Source organism: Arachis stenosperma, chromosome 10, assembly GCF_014773155.1.
Source record: "Arachis stenosperma cultivar V10309 chromosome 10, arast.V10309.gnm1.PFL2, whole genome shotgun sequence".
Lineage (NCBI taxonomy): Eukaryota > Viridiplantae > Streptophyta > Magnoliopsida > Fabales > Fabaceae > Arachis > Arachis stenosperma.
The window spans coordinates 130,530,800-130,548,585 of NC_080386.1; the positions used below are offsets into that span (position 1 = coordinate 130,530,800).

Sequence of the window (17,786 nt, forward strand, 5' to 3'; positions counted from 1 at the left end):
TTATGTGTGAATGATCTCATAGTAGACATAATATATGATAAAAAGTTTGGATCATTTGATCCATGTAACCAACCTCATTATTGTGTTACTCGAAATTACCACATTTTGATAGTGGGTGAAAGTGAAACATCGGAGTATGCAAATACTAGAGTCCTTGGAGAATAATAATCTTGGGTCTACAATATTGCCACAAAAGAGGGGAAAAGAAAAACGCAAACCTGATTGCCAAATCAATGCACATCATTGCATCAATTTAGTCACATTTCACCTACTGCAACCGTGCAAATCAAGCTGTCCTGCTACGACACAATTATACCTTGTGAAGAAAGGCTTACCACAATTTTGGGTTGGACAAATTCAAAATGCAAAACAATTCATAAGCTAGGCATCAGTAAGTTAATAGCAACAAGTATTGTGTTGAAAAACAGGAAAGCTCATGTCATGATCTTGGCCGATCTAACATAAAGACTATCCACAACTTTTCCAATATTGGAAATGGTTTCCAAAGTTGCAGGATATATGGCATCTGTCTTGGGGTCATCAAATATGATGAGGCATCCGGCACCTTGATCTAATGTCCCAGCGAACTTCTTGTCCAAGATCATCTGGGACAACTTCCGCTCCACGTGATCAATAGGTAGTTCAATGAGCTCCGCAATGTGTGCAATCTCAACTCTTGAGAATGGCTCGATCAACCTGCAAAGATTCTGCTCGAGAAGGGTATCATACAGGGATTGCAAGTGCCTATGGACGATTGGGTCTTCCTCCAACTGCACCTTGTAGTCTCGCAGAGTAATCTCGAATAACTTCAGGGAGCGCTTAGAATGAGCATCTGCAACAGCTTTCATTGCATCCAAGTCAGGGCCGACATATTGCAAACCAGCTTTAGAGGATATGATTCCACCAACGTCATCAGCTTGATTCACCATGATCTTACATAACAACATGTATTTCAGGCTGAAAACAGCCTTTGGATCTTCAAGTGCATTGAAGGATTCAAAGGCTTCAAAGAAATAACTATATGCAGTTTTATAATCCTTCTCCTCAGCATGCAGTATTCCACTCTGCAGATCTATGGCACCTTGCTGTGCCGGCGGCACATAAATAGCATTTGCAGCTGTTCTTGCTGCTGTGAGTGCAGCTTTTGCCTTTGGAAGGTTCCTTAATGAGAAGTGTAGCTTGCTTTCCAGCAAGTCTATGTCTACAAGTAGAAGCTTGTCATCTAATCTTCTAACCTCTTTGACCAAGCTGGAGAGTAAAGTCAAAGCTTCTGAAAACTCCTTATTTTCCATCAGAAGTGCTGCAAGCCTTGCCTCAACTCTCTGCCTCAAGAACGTACGCTTCTCAGCACGAGTCCATTGCACCATTTCTTTGCAGAGTGCAATTTGAAGAGCAGATGTCCCTGGAATTTTAGCAACTGCGTCAATTATTCCCCTGACAATCTTTGCAGTTTTTGCCTTAGGGATCAAGGAGAAAAAGGGCCTCAGTTGTGTGAGAAGGCTGCGCAGATCCTCCCCCCTATTCTCTTGTCTTAGAAGGTCAGTAAGGTTTGTGATGGCCTGCTCTTTCATACGCAAAGCTTCGGATGAAGAAGAAGGATCCTCGAGTACACGGTAAAGAATGGAGATTGCTTCAGATGGGTTTTTGGCCTCCATTGCAAGAGCAAGTGACTCAGTTGTTGCAGCAAGATGAGATGAAGCCATGGCTCCGGTTTGGACAAGATCCTGCATGAAAACGTTTATAACTTGAGTGATGGGAGTAAGAAGCAAAAGTTGCAACTACTTTTGCTTTACTATCATATTTAATTTGTGATTGAGTGAAAAAGCAAGTAGTTGCAAATCGAATGGGTTTCAATAATTTTTAAGATTTATATAAGCTACCTGTCTGAGCCTTGCATGACTTGTTTGGTTAAATTTTCCATTCTATAAATTAAATTGGTTACTGCAGTGAAATATATAACTTTTTAGTCAGTATGGTCCATGGTATTATGCCATACAGCATTATCGGCCACAAATCAGACTATAAAGAACCACCATACCTAAAGCGTGGCAATTGACAAGGCAGACATCATTGTGACATTACAAGACAAGTTTTCAAATAAGAACAGCCAAAATTTCTTCAAAACAGGTGGGTTCAGCTAATGGCAGTTTTTCAAATTATCATAAAGTTTAACCAAATGCAATATAAAGTATCATCACAAAAACAAGGTCAAATTACACTCATGATCCACCCCCTCAAGGTTTGATAAAATAAAACCCAACTCTCCTATATTTCTAAAACCATATATTGACCTCTCCTGAAATTTAGGTAATAATAGTCCGTACTTTGTAAAATATGAAAAGGTTGGTGTCATTTGCACTAATAAAATAAAAAAATAAAAATCTTTATCAGAAAATTTAAACTCACAAGAGATGAAGACTGAACAAGAGAAGTTGTCATATCCCAACCCCTTATAGAGAGATGATGTGAAAGGAGTGATGGAACTGAGCTCAAAGTAAGATTAAAAAAAGAAAACATATGGTTGGTTACGATGTGGAAAAATCAGCCATTCTTACAGATTCCATTCTACAGTGATTTTCCCTGGAGTCTATTCTTGTTTTTATTGAATATGGATGAATAATTAGGGAGAAGTTTTTATTACTGCTATACTTATAACGACCAGCTTATTAACATCAAGATGACTACAATGTAAAATAATCAGCTGTTATCAATCCAATAGACATACTGGTAAAATGATCATGAAACACCATACTGATGCCAGACTAAAGCTGCTAAGCAATTCTGCAATGGAAGCACACCTCACTGATTGCAAACACCCTAAACCATACTCATAAAAGGCCCCTCCATGGTATATGACAAACAAAGATATCTTTTCTTTTTCTCTAAATGTGAATAATACAGTCTATTTGTTCAAAAAATACGAGTGACATAGAGTTGCCTTTCATGCGCATCTAACTCTGGATCCTTCATCAATACACGAGTGACATAGAGTTGCCAAAAAAATTGGAACAAAATCAGCAGCATAATCAACATGTAGAAAGAAAATATGCAACAAGAGCAGCAACAATAGCACAGCAACAAGAAACAACACCAACGCACAATTTCAGAAGCAGTTTTAACAATTATGACAGTAATCACAAATAAATAAATAAAAGAAAATTCAGAACCACTAAGTACAAGAAATGTCAACATTCATCCTTACGATTTAGACAAACACTTCTGTGTGTGGCACTAAATTTCCGTTTCTATTTCACAGCCATTCTAAATTCTTAAGTATAATCAAATGAAGCCAATAACCAGTACTATACAAGAGTATCTAATTAAATGCTCAAGTAGTGGAAACATGAACAATCCCAAAATTATGGGAAAAAAAAAGCGAATTTCCCTAAAATCCAGAAATAAGGACAAACGAAACTACTAATTAGTTCTAAGTTCTAACAAGAAATACAAATGAATAAATAGCTTCATGAAATTTCGCAATAAAAATAACAGGGAAAAAATGCAACCTTGGGGTCGGTGACGTGGGTGTTCTTGCGGATCTCGGACGATCGGAGACAGAAGCTAAGAAACGGAACGGACGGAGCAATAATGAAAGGCAACAACCTGAGACAGAGAAGAGCGGTGAAGAGCACGAAGAACAGCACTGTTGTGATGGAGCTCGAGGAAAGTTGGCGACAGCTGCGTCTCCAATGCAGAGAAACAGAGGAGGGAGGGGGATGACGGACGAGTGAAGTCGGTAGGGTTCGGATTTATAACTTAACCGAAACTAAATTAAATAGTCAAACAAGGTCAACGTCCATTTTGCCAAGGTACACACCAAAACTTAGGAATTTACTTCCCAAAGTAATGGTGTACATGGGTCAAGCCACATAGGATTTATCTTAATTTACATCCGGTCCAAAATATAACTAGGCCTATAGAAAATTGTATTATTTGTGTGATTGTGTTTAGTTTATATTTTATCTTTAGTATTTTTGCATTGTTTTGTTACCAAAAAAAAAGTAAAATAAATAAAAATAATAAATTAAAAAATAATAATTAAGACAATATTTAGTTATATAAATATTTTTTCTTTGCATTTTATTTTGCATTTGAACGAACATTAACTAACTTTTCATTTTTTTCACTAAAAGTATTTTATCTCTAACATTTTCCAAATAATTTTTGTCTTAATAATTTTGCATAGCATATCATGAAAAAAAAATATTTACTTAAAATAATACAAATTTACTTAGTGCTTATTTGAACGCTATTATTTTGTTAAAAAAAGATCTTTTTTAATAATTTTTTTTATTTTTTAACGTGTTTGGCAAATTTCTAGTAGTAAAAATAAGAGCACTAAAAATATATAAAAAAAATTTTTTTGAGAAGCTGTAATTTACTTTTTTTTTTAAAGATTTTTTTCCTTAAAAATAAGATATTTTTCATATAATAAATAAACAAAAAAGTATTTTTATATTGTTATACCCAAACATAATTGATAAATAAAAAGATCTTTTTGCATGAGACATCCAAACATAAAATTACTTTTACTTCTCCATAAGATTTAAAAAAAATAATTCGAAAAAAAATCTTTTCTTAGAAGTTTACCCAAATAAGCTCTTAAAATAAATACAATAAATAAAAAAATTTGTTGAAATACTTTAAATTCAGTCAATTGTTAGATGAAATAAACAATTCCTTAATTAGTCACAAAAAAAAACAATTCCTTAATTAGAACAAGGTTGTTGTTTATTTATCATTTTTGAATATAGTGAAACAATTTATGTTCCTTAATATAGTGACATGTTTTTTATGCTGCAGTTGTAAGAGTACCACAAACTTTTTGCATGTATTAAAACTTTTGCTGAAAATATGAGTAATTACCAAAATTAAATAAAAAAGTGGTAAATTTGAGTCATTATTTACACAAATATTTACAATTTATGTGATGTAAAAGTGAAATATACGAGCTTTAAAATTATATATATATATGCATGGGTTAATGTTCAAATTCGTCCATGAAAGATCACGCGATCTTCATTTTCGTCCCTGAATGATTTTTTTAATCAAATTAGTCCATAAACTGTTAGTCAAATTAGTCCTTCCGTCAATTGGATGATGACGTGTCACGTTAAGTGCCACGTGGCATGATGACGTGACACACCACGTAGCAGTCAGTAACACGTGGCACGTGACAGGTAAGTGACACTTGACATATAAAAAAGTTTTCTACTAGTCAAAATAGTCCTTAAAAGTCCAAACGTAAGTCATTTTCATCTCTCAAATTTTATAAATTAGTCAAACTAATCCTTATATAATTTTTACGATGAAGTAATGTCATTTTTATTTATTATTTCAACAACCATGTCATATAAATATTGTGTCTTATCATCAATTATATTTTATTTTATATAATCAATTTGTTTATAAAAAAATATTTTTTTATTTTTTTATTTTTTTATTTGTTTGCATTCTATTTATATGTTTGCATATATTAATGTTATTTTCATTTTTTAGATGTTTGGGATATAAATTGATATTTTTTAATCTTTACTTAAAATCTTTTTTTAATTTCCTATCATTCTTTACAGGAATGTGTTTTGCATTCATTAATCCTTAGAATTCTAATTTCCTACCTCTTACATTTTTTTTGTAAATAATTAAAAAATGAATGAATGAGAATGAAAAACATATAAAAATGTTATATTAAATTTAAGAAATTTTTTACAATTAATATAAGAGATTAAGAAATAAAGAACAGTAAGAGTTTTAACATGTATAAGTTGTAGAATTTGAATATTTGTAACTGAAATTTTTTGTAATTATCATTATTATGACACTTTTAATGTATATTTATTACATTTAATTAGTACTTGATATTTTAATTGAATAATAATAGATAAAATTTTTTTGTTTTAATTTTTTAAAAATATTTTACTAAATAATGATTGGTTGATTTTAATCTTTTATCAAATCATTAGAATTGTTGATGGGGCATCATTAACAAAAAAAAAAAATAAATGGCTTAAATTTATTGTGCAAAAAGTTGGTAGCAGCTTTTATAAATAGATAAATACATGTGCTATGTGTGATCAATGATGTTTATAAAAGTTTGCTGTTGAAATAGTAGTGATGATGATTACATTTTCTAGGTGAAGAAATGAAGATGAGTATGAATAAGAATATATTGTGTATAATTTGTGATTATAATTAGTAGTTGAAATTGTAATTACTGAAAAGATTGAATGCAATTGTAATAGTTTATAAAAAGACCGAATAGAAAATAAGTTTCGATGATAAAGCAAGGAAAAAGAAGACAACTATACAACAATAATTATGCAGTAACATTATAGAATTGTAACTTGAGTTAAACCCCAAAATGGTCCTTGAGATTCACCGTTTGCATCAATTTAGTCTCTCGTTCACCAATTACACCATTTATGTTCCGATTTTGTAAAAATTGCACCAAAGTCGTCTCTAGCCACATCTCCGAAAAAATTAGTGAACGCCGGGCACTGAGAAGCCACGCCCGCCCAACCTTCTTTCTTTCTTCTCTTCTTCTCTGAAACCCAGCCCAGCCCGCAGACCTCCACACCAACCTTCCGTCAGTCCATCCGTCCCTACCGCCGGCGACCACGGTCGCTAACCCTCCCTCCTCCCTTCTTCCTTTTCTTTCTTCCCTATTTCTCCATTACTTTCCTCCTGTAAGCAACACCCCTGTTCGTGGCGCCACCTCTGTCTGCACCTTCCAGTTCCGGTGAAACCCACCAGCGGCGGCGAAATTCTGTGCCGCTACGACACTACCTCCGCTCGTTACGCTATCTTCTTTTTTCACTCCTCAACGCAGGTTCCATTCCGTCCTCTGTGTTTGTTTCTTTTTTTTTCTAATTATTTTTTTTATTTCAGTGCCTTTTGATTCTACTTTTACTGATCTTGTTAGACTTAGGATAGTTGATTATTTGTGTTTCTGGACTGAATGTGGTTGAAATTTTTGGGTTGATTGATGCTTACATTAAACTGAAATTGCTGTATACAACCTGTTCGATAAATTGCCTGAAAGTTAAATCTTATGTCTGATCATCATAGGCTTCAAATTTTGTTTTCATTAGGCATTGTAACTCATATTGTGCAGTTTTCTATAAATTTTTATGATGATTGAGATTGAATTTTGGTTATGCACTTGGTGAATGTTCTTGCTTAACACCAAATTGAACTGAAATTTTAGATTTCATTCCTTGTTTGGTGTTATATGTTAAGTGCATACAGAGTTAGCAAGTGAATTGATGATATTGCGTATCTATGTAGTTGTTAAACATAAATGATCATATACACAATCACACGAAGGTGACGATGCCATGCTAGAAATTGGGATTAAAACTAGGTATAGGGACCACATTGGGTCAAACAGTTTCAATTGCCACCTCAGCTTGTTGTTATCTACGCCAACGTGGCTTCTCAGTGCCAAGTCACTACCGGCGTTCATTAATTTGCCCGGAGATGTGGCTAGGGACGACTTTGGTGCAATTTTTACAAAGTCGGGGACATAAATGGTGCAATTGGTAAGTCAGGGACTAAATTGGTGCAAACCGTGAATCTCAGGGACCACTTTGGGGTTTAACTCTCATGTAAGATCTTAATTACCCATTTGTGTGATAATATTTGCATTAGCTCTTTATATAAATTGATTTTAATGGCCTTATCTAGATGAAGAACAGCTCAAGATGTAAAATTCCTAGTCCACCAATATGTTCTGCCACAAGACAACTAACCCATCTTGCAATTCTTGTTAAGATGTAAGATAGACAAAAAATTGAAGCCGGGGGAAGGAATCATATTCCACTACTTAGTCATGTTAAGTATTAAAAAATACAATCCATAATTAAAAAAATAGAAGAGGAAGCAAAGAGACAATGCAATCATATACAGAACAGTAGAAATAGCGTAAAATTTTCATTCCTGATCATATGAGATACAAGGCCTAAATCATGAGATACACAACTGCCGAATGCCGAATGCCGAATGCTTAAACCGATTCTACTAAAATGGCACACCAGAGGGATAGAGTTGTGGTAGAAAACCCAGAATACATTTACCATATCCACAATTTCTTTTCCTTTTTTCAACAGGCCTCACTGGTATGCCAGTTTACTCTTGCAGGGGTGATGAAAACTTCAAGGAAAATTTGAGTCCACACTGCATTCATTTGGTTAAAGACATCTTCACCCTTCAAAACCCAGCTTGCACTTCCTGATTTTAGCATTTTCATCTCAAAGAAAATCATTCAAGATGAAGAACACGGGTAGGTAAATACTATTCTCTCCTAGCAGTAGGGCATCATAGGGCAAAGAGAAATAAGATATAGCAAACATTCAAATAAGAACAGAAATCATACAATCATCGTGTTATAAAAGGTGGGGGGACAAATATCCCAACAAAAGAATAGCAAATCCACACAGGCAATCATTTGATGTCCTCAGTTAAATTTTGGCGGCTGCACAAAAAAGTCTTAATGGTCCATCAATGCTGTTTCATTCTCAGACAGGGGAGCTGCAAGAACGGAATCCCAAACTGATTAGCCTGGCAAGGAATTTTTTGTGTTAATATAACCCCCCCCCCCCCCCCCCCCCCCCAAAACAAAAAAAAAATTGATATTCTAGTTCAATTGCTGAATGTATGCGTCAAAAGTAGTCGCTTTGACAACATGCATTGTACTTTATAAAAGCAAAACATTTAGAAATCATCAAATTCTAGGAAAGGAAACTCAACATACCCAACAAGTCTTCAAATGAATCTGCTAAAAGTGATGAGTCCATTAGCAGAGGGGGAGATAAGACTTGATCCTGAGCATCCTCAAAGTCAAGAACTGACCGTTGTGCATCAGAAGTTGTATTTGAACCAGTAGAAAGGAAACTATTTACATGGTCATAATCAGAAGAGAGCCTTTCCAAATCATTAAACATATCTGGAAATTCATCAAACTTTCTCTCCCCATGACCGTCAGATACATGATTCTCAAGCAAGGAATCTTCAATTTGAGTTCCAAATAACCTTTTGCTTCTCAATGAAGCCGCCCTCTTTTCTGCATCTAAGTGAGAAAAACCAGATTCTGAAAGAGGAACAAAGAAGTGCTCAGAACTTCCATCCGAATGACTATCTCGCGAAGATTCTGAATTGCATGACCGCAAAGACAATGCCGCTTCTCTTACCGACCTCTTCAAATTCTGGATGTAGTAACTGTCACTATCTACAAAATACAGACATTATCAATCACTTCATTAATGAACACTGATGAAATTCTCACAGAAATGCCACTTCAATATAATGCAGCATGTTTAAGGCCAACTCTCCTACAATGTTGAGTGGTATTCTCAACACGCCCTCTCATGCAAGTGACCCTTGGACTGAAAAGAATGGGCATTGCACAAGTTTTGTGTTGAAATATAATTGATATGAATTATGAAACAGGCAAGGATCAAACACCTAAGCTTAGTCAGAAAGACTCAGATATCAAGTCAAAGACACTCTGTAAAGGTGAAGCTATCAGGAATTTGCCAAAGAATGATTTTATATCCTCAACAAATATTTGGGAATAGAGCAGAAAGACACGGCATACCTTCTCCAGAACTAGCTACTTGATTACTTGAAGGAGGATCCAAAGATTTGCTATCAGATTGATTCTCTGTTTGACTGGGTTGAGGAGCATTAGCATGCCGCCTTTGCATATTTCCAGCTTTTCCAGAAGACGGGGTCAAGCTAAATAATTGAGGAAGCTTTAAAGTAGGAGGACTAACTGAAACCTTGTCAAGCTGAACATTGGATAGTCTTGAAGTCACCTCAACAACATCATCACTGCTACTGTCCTGAATAACACAGACGTTATGTTAAACATTGAAGTAAAACAAGATCTCTTTGTTAAGACATTAAACAATAATAATAATAATAATAATATCATATTACCATCCTCCCACTATTATGTGCTTGAATAGGTGACGTTGACCGACCATGATGCCTGTTCATTTGAGGTAGACTGGAGGCTATGCAGTTTACCTTCTCGGTACACTCTGATATTGACTTCTGTATTGTGGGAGCAACATCCTTGAGTTGGTTAATAAGCACCTACAAATGGAGAGTACAATGTGAAATTCCTACTAAAAAGAGAAAAATACTTGCTATAGGAACAACAATTACAAATCAATAACCCTATTCCAAGAAGTGAACATACATAGAGCAAACACATGTTTTAATGATATACAACAATTTCAAGAATTGAACCGGCACACAGTAGGAAAAAGGGATGTAACTCTTCATAGAGCATAATGCAATAAATTTCTTCCTCTCTCTATCATCAGAGCAATCAAGCATTTGACTGTTTGCATCTTGAAGAAGACAGTCCATGATTCCATCAAACTCTTAGAGGAAAAGATGCAGAAATTTATAGATGCATTTGATCACTCATAAAGGGTATGCTAAATATTTCTGACACAAAACTATTCCTCCACTCTCAAAAACAATATCCCCTCTTCCTAAAACAGGGGAAGAAGGTTAAGTAAAAATAGAAGCAAAACAATGTAATTTTCTGCATAATGTAAGTTCTAGCCTCATCAACACAAGTTGACTGAGAAGCCAATAAGGACATCATTTCTCCTTCACTGTAGAATCAGTTTGAAGAACATGAAGCCACCTTTGGAGGTCGCTCAAGCAGCTCAGCCTACAAAGGATCTTGCAGATCATAAGCATGACTTAATGAATTACCTGAAAGCTAGCCAAGTGTTGCTGATGCTCTGCAAGGGTTGCAGCTAAGGACTCGGCATGGCCACTTGAACCACCTTCTTGTGCACTCCGCAATATATCTGGACCCTCTCCATCGTTTGCTTTTGCCTACAAATCATAGTAAGGTTAGTTAGAAGTTTCCATATATAATAGAGATGATAATTCTAAGCATTATGAGTGTCAACTTAAAAAGGTTAGAGAAAATATGCATGCAAGTAGTAGAGACTTGAGAAACAAAATAGAACCAATAAAGTGAATCCCCAAGCATTTAGTGCAACATAGGTAAGATTATCTTATTTTCAAGAGTTGACCACAAACAATCAGCACAATTCCAATGTTATTAAACAAACTGTTAGAAATGACATGGTTAATGTCTTATGCCAAGTAATTAGTGTGTGGCATTCCTCAGGAATAGCTATGTATTTATTTGTCCTTAAAACTATGTGTGTAATTAGTTACTCTTTTATTAATGACTATATATAGTACTCAAGAATTCAACCAATTTGAACCTAAGCAATTAGTCTACCCTACTCCTTATTCAACATGTATTAAAGAAGTTGTATCTCGCAACCTATCCTTTAACTACTCTGCTGCTGAGTTGCTAACTAAAAATTGAAGTTCCATTGTTGAGTATATATTGAGAATTTCAGCCATCAAACACCTTCTATTTTCCTTCCATTCTCCTACTTGAATTCAAATTACCTCCTACTTTTCCCTCTTTCATATAGATACTGTTTACTTTTGCCACCAACAACTCTGACATGTTTTCCAGCTTGAAAACTCCTTAATATTTCAGTCAGTGGTATACTTCATACCCAAACCTCAAGACACTCCCAAGAACTTTGGTCCTGTCATATAGCATTCCCAGATGCTATAGCCATGTTACAGGGCATTCTAATGTGGCCCCATGACCCAGGCACATGGCCCCATTTAGTGGCTTTTCAAACATAGATTGAACTTGGAGGAAGTCTTTGTTGAAATTTTATTCTACTATCCTATTCCTTGCCACTCATGTTTATGGTGTCTTTATATTCTATTTGATAAGGGAGCGTGAAAGTTTAGAGAGATTTAGCTTGAGGTGAAGTGTTATAAGTGATAAATGTGACTAATGTATTATTCATGTGATTAGTGTGTGGCATTGAAAACAGAAGGAGTCTTAAGAATTATACATTAATCATCAGTCCTTGGAGTTATGCATGCATTTACTCACTAATGACTATATACTGATGGGTATCTAAACCTAAATACTGAAACACACAACCTCTTTGAATCCAAGAAATTCAGCATGCACTGTATTTTGATTTTTCCTAAAGTTCAGCTAAAGCATCATAAGTTAACGGGGACAAAACAAGGACACGCATATTTATTAGGAAAGCCAGGTAAAATGTTTATCATTATTTTGGACTACAACAAGATTTAGTTGCAGTAAAACTTTTACTCAAAATTTAATGTTTTCTGAAAATGTTATGTCTAAAATTATTTTTTCTCTGCACTTTCTTCTAAATTGTCAAAACTTTCAATAAAAGTATTTCACTCAAATTTTTGTTTTATCATATATAAATTAGAAATAATAAGTTCATTAATTTGTTTAAAGTTTTTAATAAAGGTGAAGGACTAGTAATGAAAAACATCCTGTTCTCCTCTCCTTTCACACACACACCCACCCATCCAAACACAAACATGCATGATCGCATATATAAACACACACACACACATAATAAGTTCATTGATTTCTTTAAAGTTTTAATAAAGGTGAAGGACTAGTAATGAAAATATCCTACTCTCCTCTCCTTTCACACACGCACACATGCACACACACACACAAATAATAATAAATAAAACAATTTGACAAAAAAATAGAACTTGCAAACATGCCCTTAGAGACTACCAATTTTAGGCCTCTACCCTCATAGCCTATAAAGCACTGACACATCATTTTGGTACTAAGAGCACAAGGATTTCGTACAACAAATGAATGACTCATCAATTCTTGTTCAATTTAAATTTACTTTTTCTGACTCCGACATGGCAGGATATGACAGACAAGTCCATTTAAGTTTTAAAAGAAACAAATACACAAATTTCGGGTTTATTTTATATCTTTAAACAATATTAATAATACATAAATAATAAAGAAAGAAACTAATGTAGCTCGGGTAAAGCTTATTATATGGTTTCACAGTGTTTAATTTTTCTATCACCGGCAACCAATGCATAAACAATAGAAAATAATGAATGAAAGTGGCTACACGAGCAGAGGCACTAAGAGCTCTGAAGAAAAGCTTGTAAAGAACTTACCAAAAGAAGAGATTGTTTGTGAATACGTTGCAATGCATGCGTCCATCGACGTATAACCTCTGCTACATCAACAGTTTGATGGGCTCTTCCATTCCTGTCTTCTGCTCTTGTCAATATCTCATTGCTAAAATGAGATCCATCACTTTCTTCTTTGTTATCCATGTGCACTGCAGAAAAATCACCAGGCTGACCAGATAGAACATCTGAATAAGGAGCCTGAGAACTCTGGTCCATTGCTGCAAGCAAAGATGAACCAGAAATTCGATACCTGAAATTTATATCAAAAGCATGTTAGAGAAATTACCCCAAATATACCAGAAAGCTAACAAAAGCTACATCCAACTTACCTATGCTCCCGGTGAGCTATCAAGTCCTCAATAGGGCCTGATGCAAGAACTTCATGTTGACCTGTTCGTAAATATCGACAAAATTCAATATCATTTATATAAAGTACCATTCCAGGTGGTTGAGAGACAAAACGTGCAATTTGAACCTTAATTCCCTAGATTGAAAGGCAACCAATAGCAATGGTTTGTCAACAATACCCAATGACAGTAACAATAATGAACATATCGGGGGTAAAAGACCTTTGAAAATTTTGTCAGCTACAAGTGGAATGTATTATGTTTGTTGAACAGCAATACGAAAAGAGTCAAAACATACTCTTAATCAAATTTTCAGTAAGGGTGTACAATTGTAAAAATCAAATCCCAGCCTTAGCAACTTACAATTGATTACTTTTCCAAAGTCCAAACATAAGGAACATAAAAATGGGGTTGTAGAATTACATGAGCCATGAGATAAGTGAAAAGAGCAAGCTACTTCTTAGTATCTCCACTTACTTTTACGAGCTAACAAAGACTCCCATAGACGAGTAGCTTTTGAAACCAAATGGGAATTCTGACTTGAACTGGATACAAGATCATCCCAGAGTTCTCCTTCCAACTTCACCTTATTCCTCAAGTCATGCAGTTTTTCCAGCTCTTGTTGCAAATAAGCCTGAGTTCAGATTTTCCATTATAACAGTTTAAAAGAAAAAATGTTATAATATAAATAAAAAACATCTGTACATTGTTTCAGGTAGTGTTCAGTTATTGATATACCTCTTCAGCACATAAGCCACGAAATTCAGCAGTCATTTCATGAGCCAAATTTGACCACATAGCCTGACGTTGTACAGCCATTTCAGCATTCTTAAGAAACTTTCTTCTTTCAAGGGCTATTCTTGCCTGAGTAAGAGAAAAGATTCACTTGAGTTATTCAATACCATGTGATGTTATAAGAACATAAAAGAAAATAAATAAAGCCAAAAATAATATGGATTACATAAAAAAGAACAGTGTCAAAACGAAGAGTACAATTCAATTAAACAGAAAATATACGCAGAACTATAATTTTGGAATGCATCAAAGAATTTAGCTAGAGAAGGAGACAGTTACAAAGACATGATAAATGGCTATGTCCCAAAACAGAATTTCTCTGTATTTTTTGTCTACCCAAACATGGGGAAAGATTTCTGTGTCTCTACTGTCTCAGCGTCTTGGAGTATTAGTGTATTACTAAATGGGGCCTTATGGCTTTTAAAAACTCATCTAAAAAAGAATTAACATGGAACATTCTGTAAATGTTTAGCATGAAATTGAGAATTCATGTCATTCTCAAATAATCATGTGAAACACATCACAACTGTTTCAACTTTCAACTAAGAGACACATACACAATGGAAATCAAATCATCCTAAAGAACTTATGGATGATTAGAATCTGTCATACCTTTGTAACTGGAAGAAGAGTAGCTGCATGTGAAAATGCTACATCAGTCAATGGTGCAGGCAATGGGTTGGAAGATATATCATCTGAAAATGTCCGCCTATGAACCTCTCGTAAAGCATGCAAAGAAAGTTGCCATAGAAGCTCAACAAACCTGTATCAACATGTGTGTATCTCATTACAGAATCCAGAACGGAGGAACCCAAAAATTTCTCACTACATGAAATTAACTCAGTCCATCACAACGTATTTTCTTTTTGTAATGGCATCTTTTTTGGCTCGGGTGAGGGAGGAAGGAATCCAGTCACTTAACAACATTTTTAAGTTTTACCAAAGGATTTCACTTATAGTCTATAGTCGATGTATGTTCAGGGTTCACTAACTACAAAAGAACTTCCTCTTCTTGTCATCAAGAGATTTAATTTTGATGCATGGCTCATCCAACCATGTATTTCTAACCATTAAAGGAATGTGTAAAATGTCCATGTATATTGTTAAATAACAGTTTACATTTCACACTTGACACTTACACTGACCCGGGATCAAATTTAAACTATAAAAAAAGCATCCACCACAAGGTTTCATCTAATGTTGGGATCAAAAACAAGTAACAACACACAACACAAATCAACAGAAACATATGGAATCAACAACAATGTGCGACTATTTGGGTACCAACCTAGGTCCACAACAAGTAGCAAGCGAAGAAACTCTAGAATTGCTCCGAGGAAGCGCGCCCTGCGACTCAAGCTCACTGATAATCCCTTGCACAACCTAGCAAGCATTTGCCATCGCAATTCTCAAAACCATTCACATTCAAACTCAAAACACACATAACAAAAGTTGCTTGAAAGAAAAAAAATATCACCTTGCGAAAATCACGCGATTGCGCGGAATCAAAAATAGGCCAAACCTTATCAAAATCCTGAGAGATCAAAATGGGCAAAGACGGGTCAGAGATCACAGGAAGCGAATTAAAAATAAAAAATAAAAAAAATTGGGGGAATTAGGGAAATGAACTACTTTAGCGGATTGAATTGGGCCACGAAGGGAGGAGAGGATGAAGTAAAGAAGCTGTTCCCCCAATTTAGGGTTTGAATGGCGGAAGAGTCCGACCCGAGGGGATGAACTGGATGCTCCAACTCCGATAATCGCCGGATCCAGACCCAACAACAAGCAGTTCGTGTACATTGCACTCTCTAGCTCTATCTCTCTCTCCTTCTCTCTGTCCATCGTCATCACCCTTCTTCTAGAACCTTCTTCTATGGCTTCTTCTTCTTCTTCTTCTTCTTGGTTCTCTCTCTTCTCTCTGATCTTGTTCTCCCTCTCCCTCTCCCTCTCCGTGTGTTGTTGTTGTTGTGAGTTTTTTTTATTTTTTTATCCTTCAGATTTTGTTTTATTCGTATTTTCTGGGAATGGAGGTCCTTGTAATTGTCCAAAATTGCAAAATGGTGCCGAAATTTGAAAAGTAGGGGGCGGGTTTTAAATTCTAAAAAATTAGGGGCTATTTGGTAAGCAGTACTGCTTGGAAAAAGTAGCTGTTGTCGATGCCGGCCGACTGCGGTGTCGTTTGTTTTGGGAATTTCAATTTACAAATTTGTTTTCAATATATTTTTTTATTATTATTATTAGCTGAATTCTGACGTTTAAAAAAATTGATAATTAAAAAAAAAAAGACAAAATAGTTTATTGAACTGAAAGGTACGTTCGACAAAAGGTTCAACCGTCAAGTAATGTATGTTCATCACGTCAAAGTTTCTCTTAACTGAAATGAGATTATTTGATGGTTGCATATTTTTTTATAAAACCATTTATTGCTTTTAGATTTTTTTTTTTTTTTGATAATTGAGATTCACATATAATTATCTTTATGTAAAATTAATAATAAAAAAATTTAGATAATTTAATAGAAAACTATGTTATTATTTAACCATTATTAACTATCAGTTTCACTTAAAGGCAATTACCCCAAAATTTTTAGTGTTAATCTTTTATTTAGAATTTTTTGTGTATTTTTTAATGTTTCAGCTGTTACTATTTTAATAGTTTATGTTATCAAAAAAAAGATCAATTCATCCACTTTTAAAGAATTTATAAATAAATGGCAGCTTAAATGGTTAATAAAAATAACAAGTATATTAAAAAAGAAGAATTAAATAATGTAAACTATATTTATAAAAATAATGTTATAATTAGTAATTACTAATTATAATTATAATTACTTTTATACTAACGATGTATTTTTTCTTAAGAAAAAATAATAATCAGTTAGCATAACATCATATATAATGAGATTGTTAATAAATAGTGAAATATATATTTAGATTGAAACTTCTACCCAAAATTAATACACTGAAAATACTTTCATCGGCCAAATAAATAAAGATTGGAAATTGTAAAGAAATGTTAAAACATATTTCTATTAGAGTAGTGTTTGGAGTCTTAATTTAGCTTTTTAATTAATACTTAAAAGAGTAAAAAAATATAAATATATATTTTATCTTTTAAAAATATCAAAAAAAATAATTTTTTATTTAAAATTAAAAATATAATTAGGTTGATGAATTTGGACTCATTATTTTTCCTTTTATTGTACCTGGGGATCTTGTCATTCAAATTAATACTTCAAAGTTGGGTTATATAAGAAAGTAGACTAAAAGGATCATATGCAGAAAATGCAAGTAAAAGAAAAGGTAGATTATAAGGGTAAAATATAATACTTCGATCTCTTCCAATTTATTTTGTGTTTTACTTGGTAATGATTAAACTATTAAAGAGTCATGAACTGATTTTTATAACCTCTAATATCTATTATAATATATTAAAGAAAATACTTAAAATAGTATTACAGTGAATGAATGATATATAAATTTTTATATTTTATATAAAATTATCATGTCATCTATAGTATTAATATAGAAAAAAATATTTATCTTATATTTATATTTATACTACTATAAAAAAATA

The 17,786-nt window shown here is 33.9% G+C and overlaps 2 protein-coding genes across 2 annotated transcripts; both read right to left on the reverse strand.

Annotated features, from left to right (window-relative positions):
* Positions 1–159: 159 nt before the first annotated feature.
* On the reverse strand, positions 160–3,753 carry LOC130955577 (26S proteasome non-ATPase regulatory subunit 11 homolog). Its single transcript, XM_057882468.1, has 2 exons — positions 3,507–3,753; positions 160–1,724 (listed from the first exon to the last, which is right to left on the reverse strand). Exon 2 carries the CDS (start codon positions 1,701–1,703, stop codon positions 435–437), a length of 1,269 nt encoding a protein of 422 aa, XP_057738451.1. The 5' UTR covers positions 1,704–1,724; positions 3,507–3,753; the 3' UTR covers positions 160–434.
* A 3,588-nt stretch (positions 3,754–7,341) lies between these two features.
* LOC130955323 (AUGMIN subunit 6) lies at positions 7,342–16,171 on the reverse strand. Its single transcript, XM_057882164.1, has 13 exons — positions 15,843–16,171; positions 15,688–15,744; positions 15,499–15,593; positions 14,823–14,973; positions 14,154–14,279; positions 13,893–14,049; positions 13,398–13,458; positions 13,051–13,318; positions 10,735–10,860; positions 9,940–10,098; positions 9,596–9,842; positions 8,753–9,226; positions 7,342–8,529 (listed from the first exon to the last, which is right to left on the reverse strand). The coding sequence occupies exons 1-13, from the start codon at positions 16,056–16,058 to the stop codon at positions 8,489–8,491; spliced, it is 2,178 nt and encodes a 725-aa protein (XP_057738147.1). The 5' UTR covers positions 16,059–16,171; the 3' UTR covers positions 7,342–8,488.
* Between the last annotated feature and the right edge of the window lie 1,615 nt (positions 16,172–17,786).

Excerpts from the sequence above, each read along its gene's own strand:
- LOC130955577 (XM_057882468.1), bottom strand. The coding sequence starts at position 1,703 with ATGGCTTCATCTCATCTTGCTGCAACAACTGAGTCACTTGCTCTTGCA.
- LOC130955323 (XM_057882164.1), bottom strand. The coding sequence starts at position 16,058 with ATGACGATGGACAGAGAGAAGGAGAGAGAGATAGAGCTAGAGAGTGCA. Across the intron at positions 15,594-15,687 it reads AATCGCGTGATTTTCGCAAG|GTTGTGCAAGGGATTATCAG; the intron begins GTGATATTTTTT and ends AATGCTTGCTAG. Across the intron at positions 13,319-13,397 it reads ATAGCTCACCGGGAGCATAG|GTATCGAATTTCTGGTTCAT; the intron begins GTAAGTTGGATG and ends TATAAATTTCAG.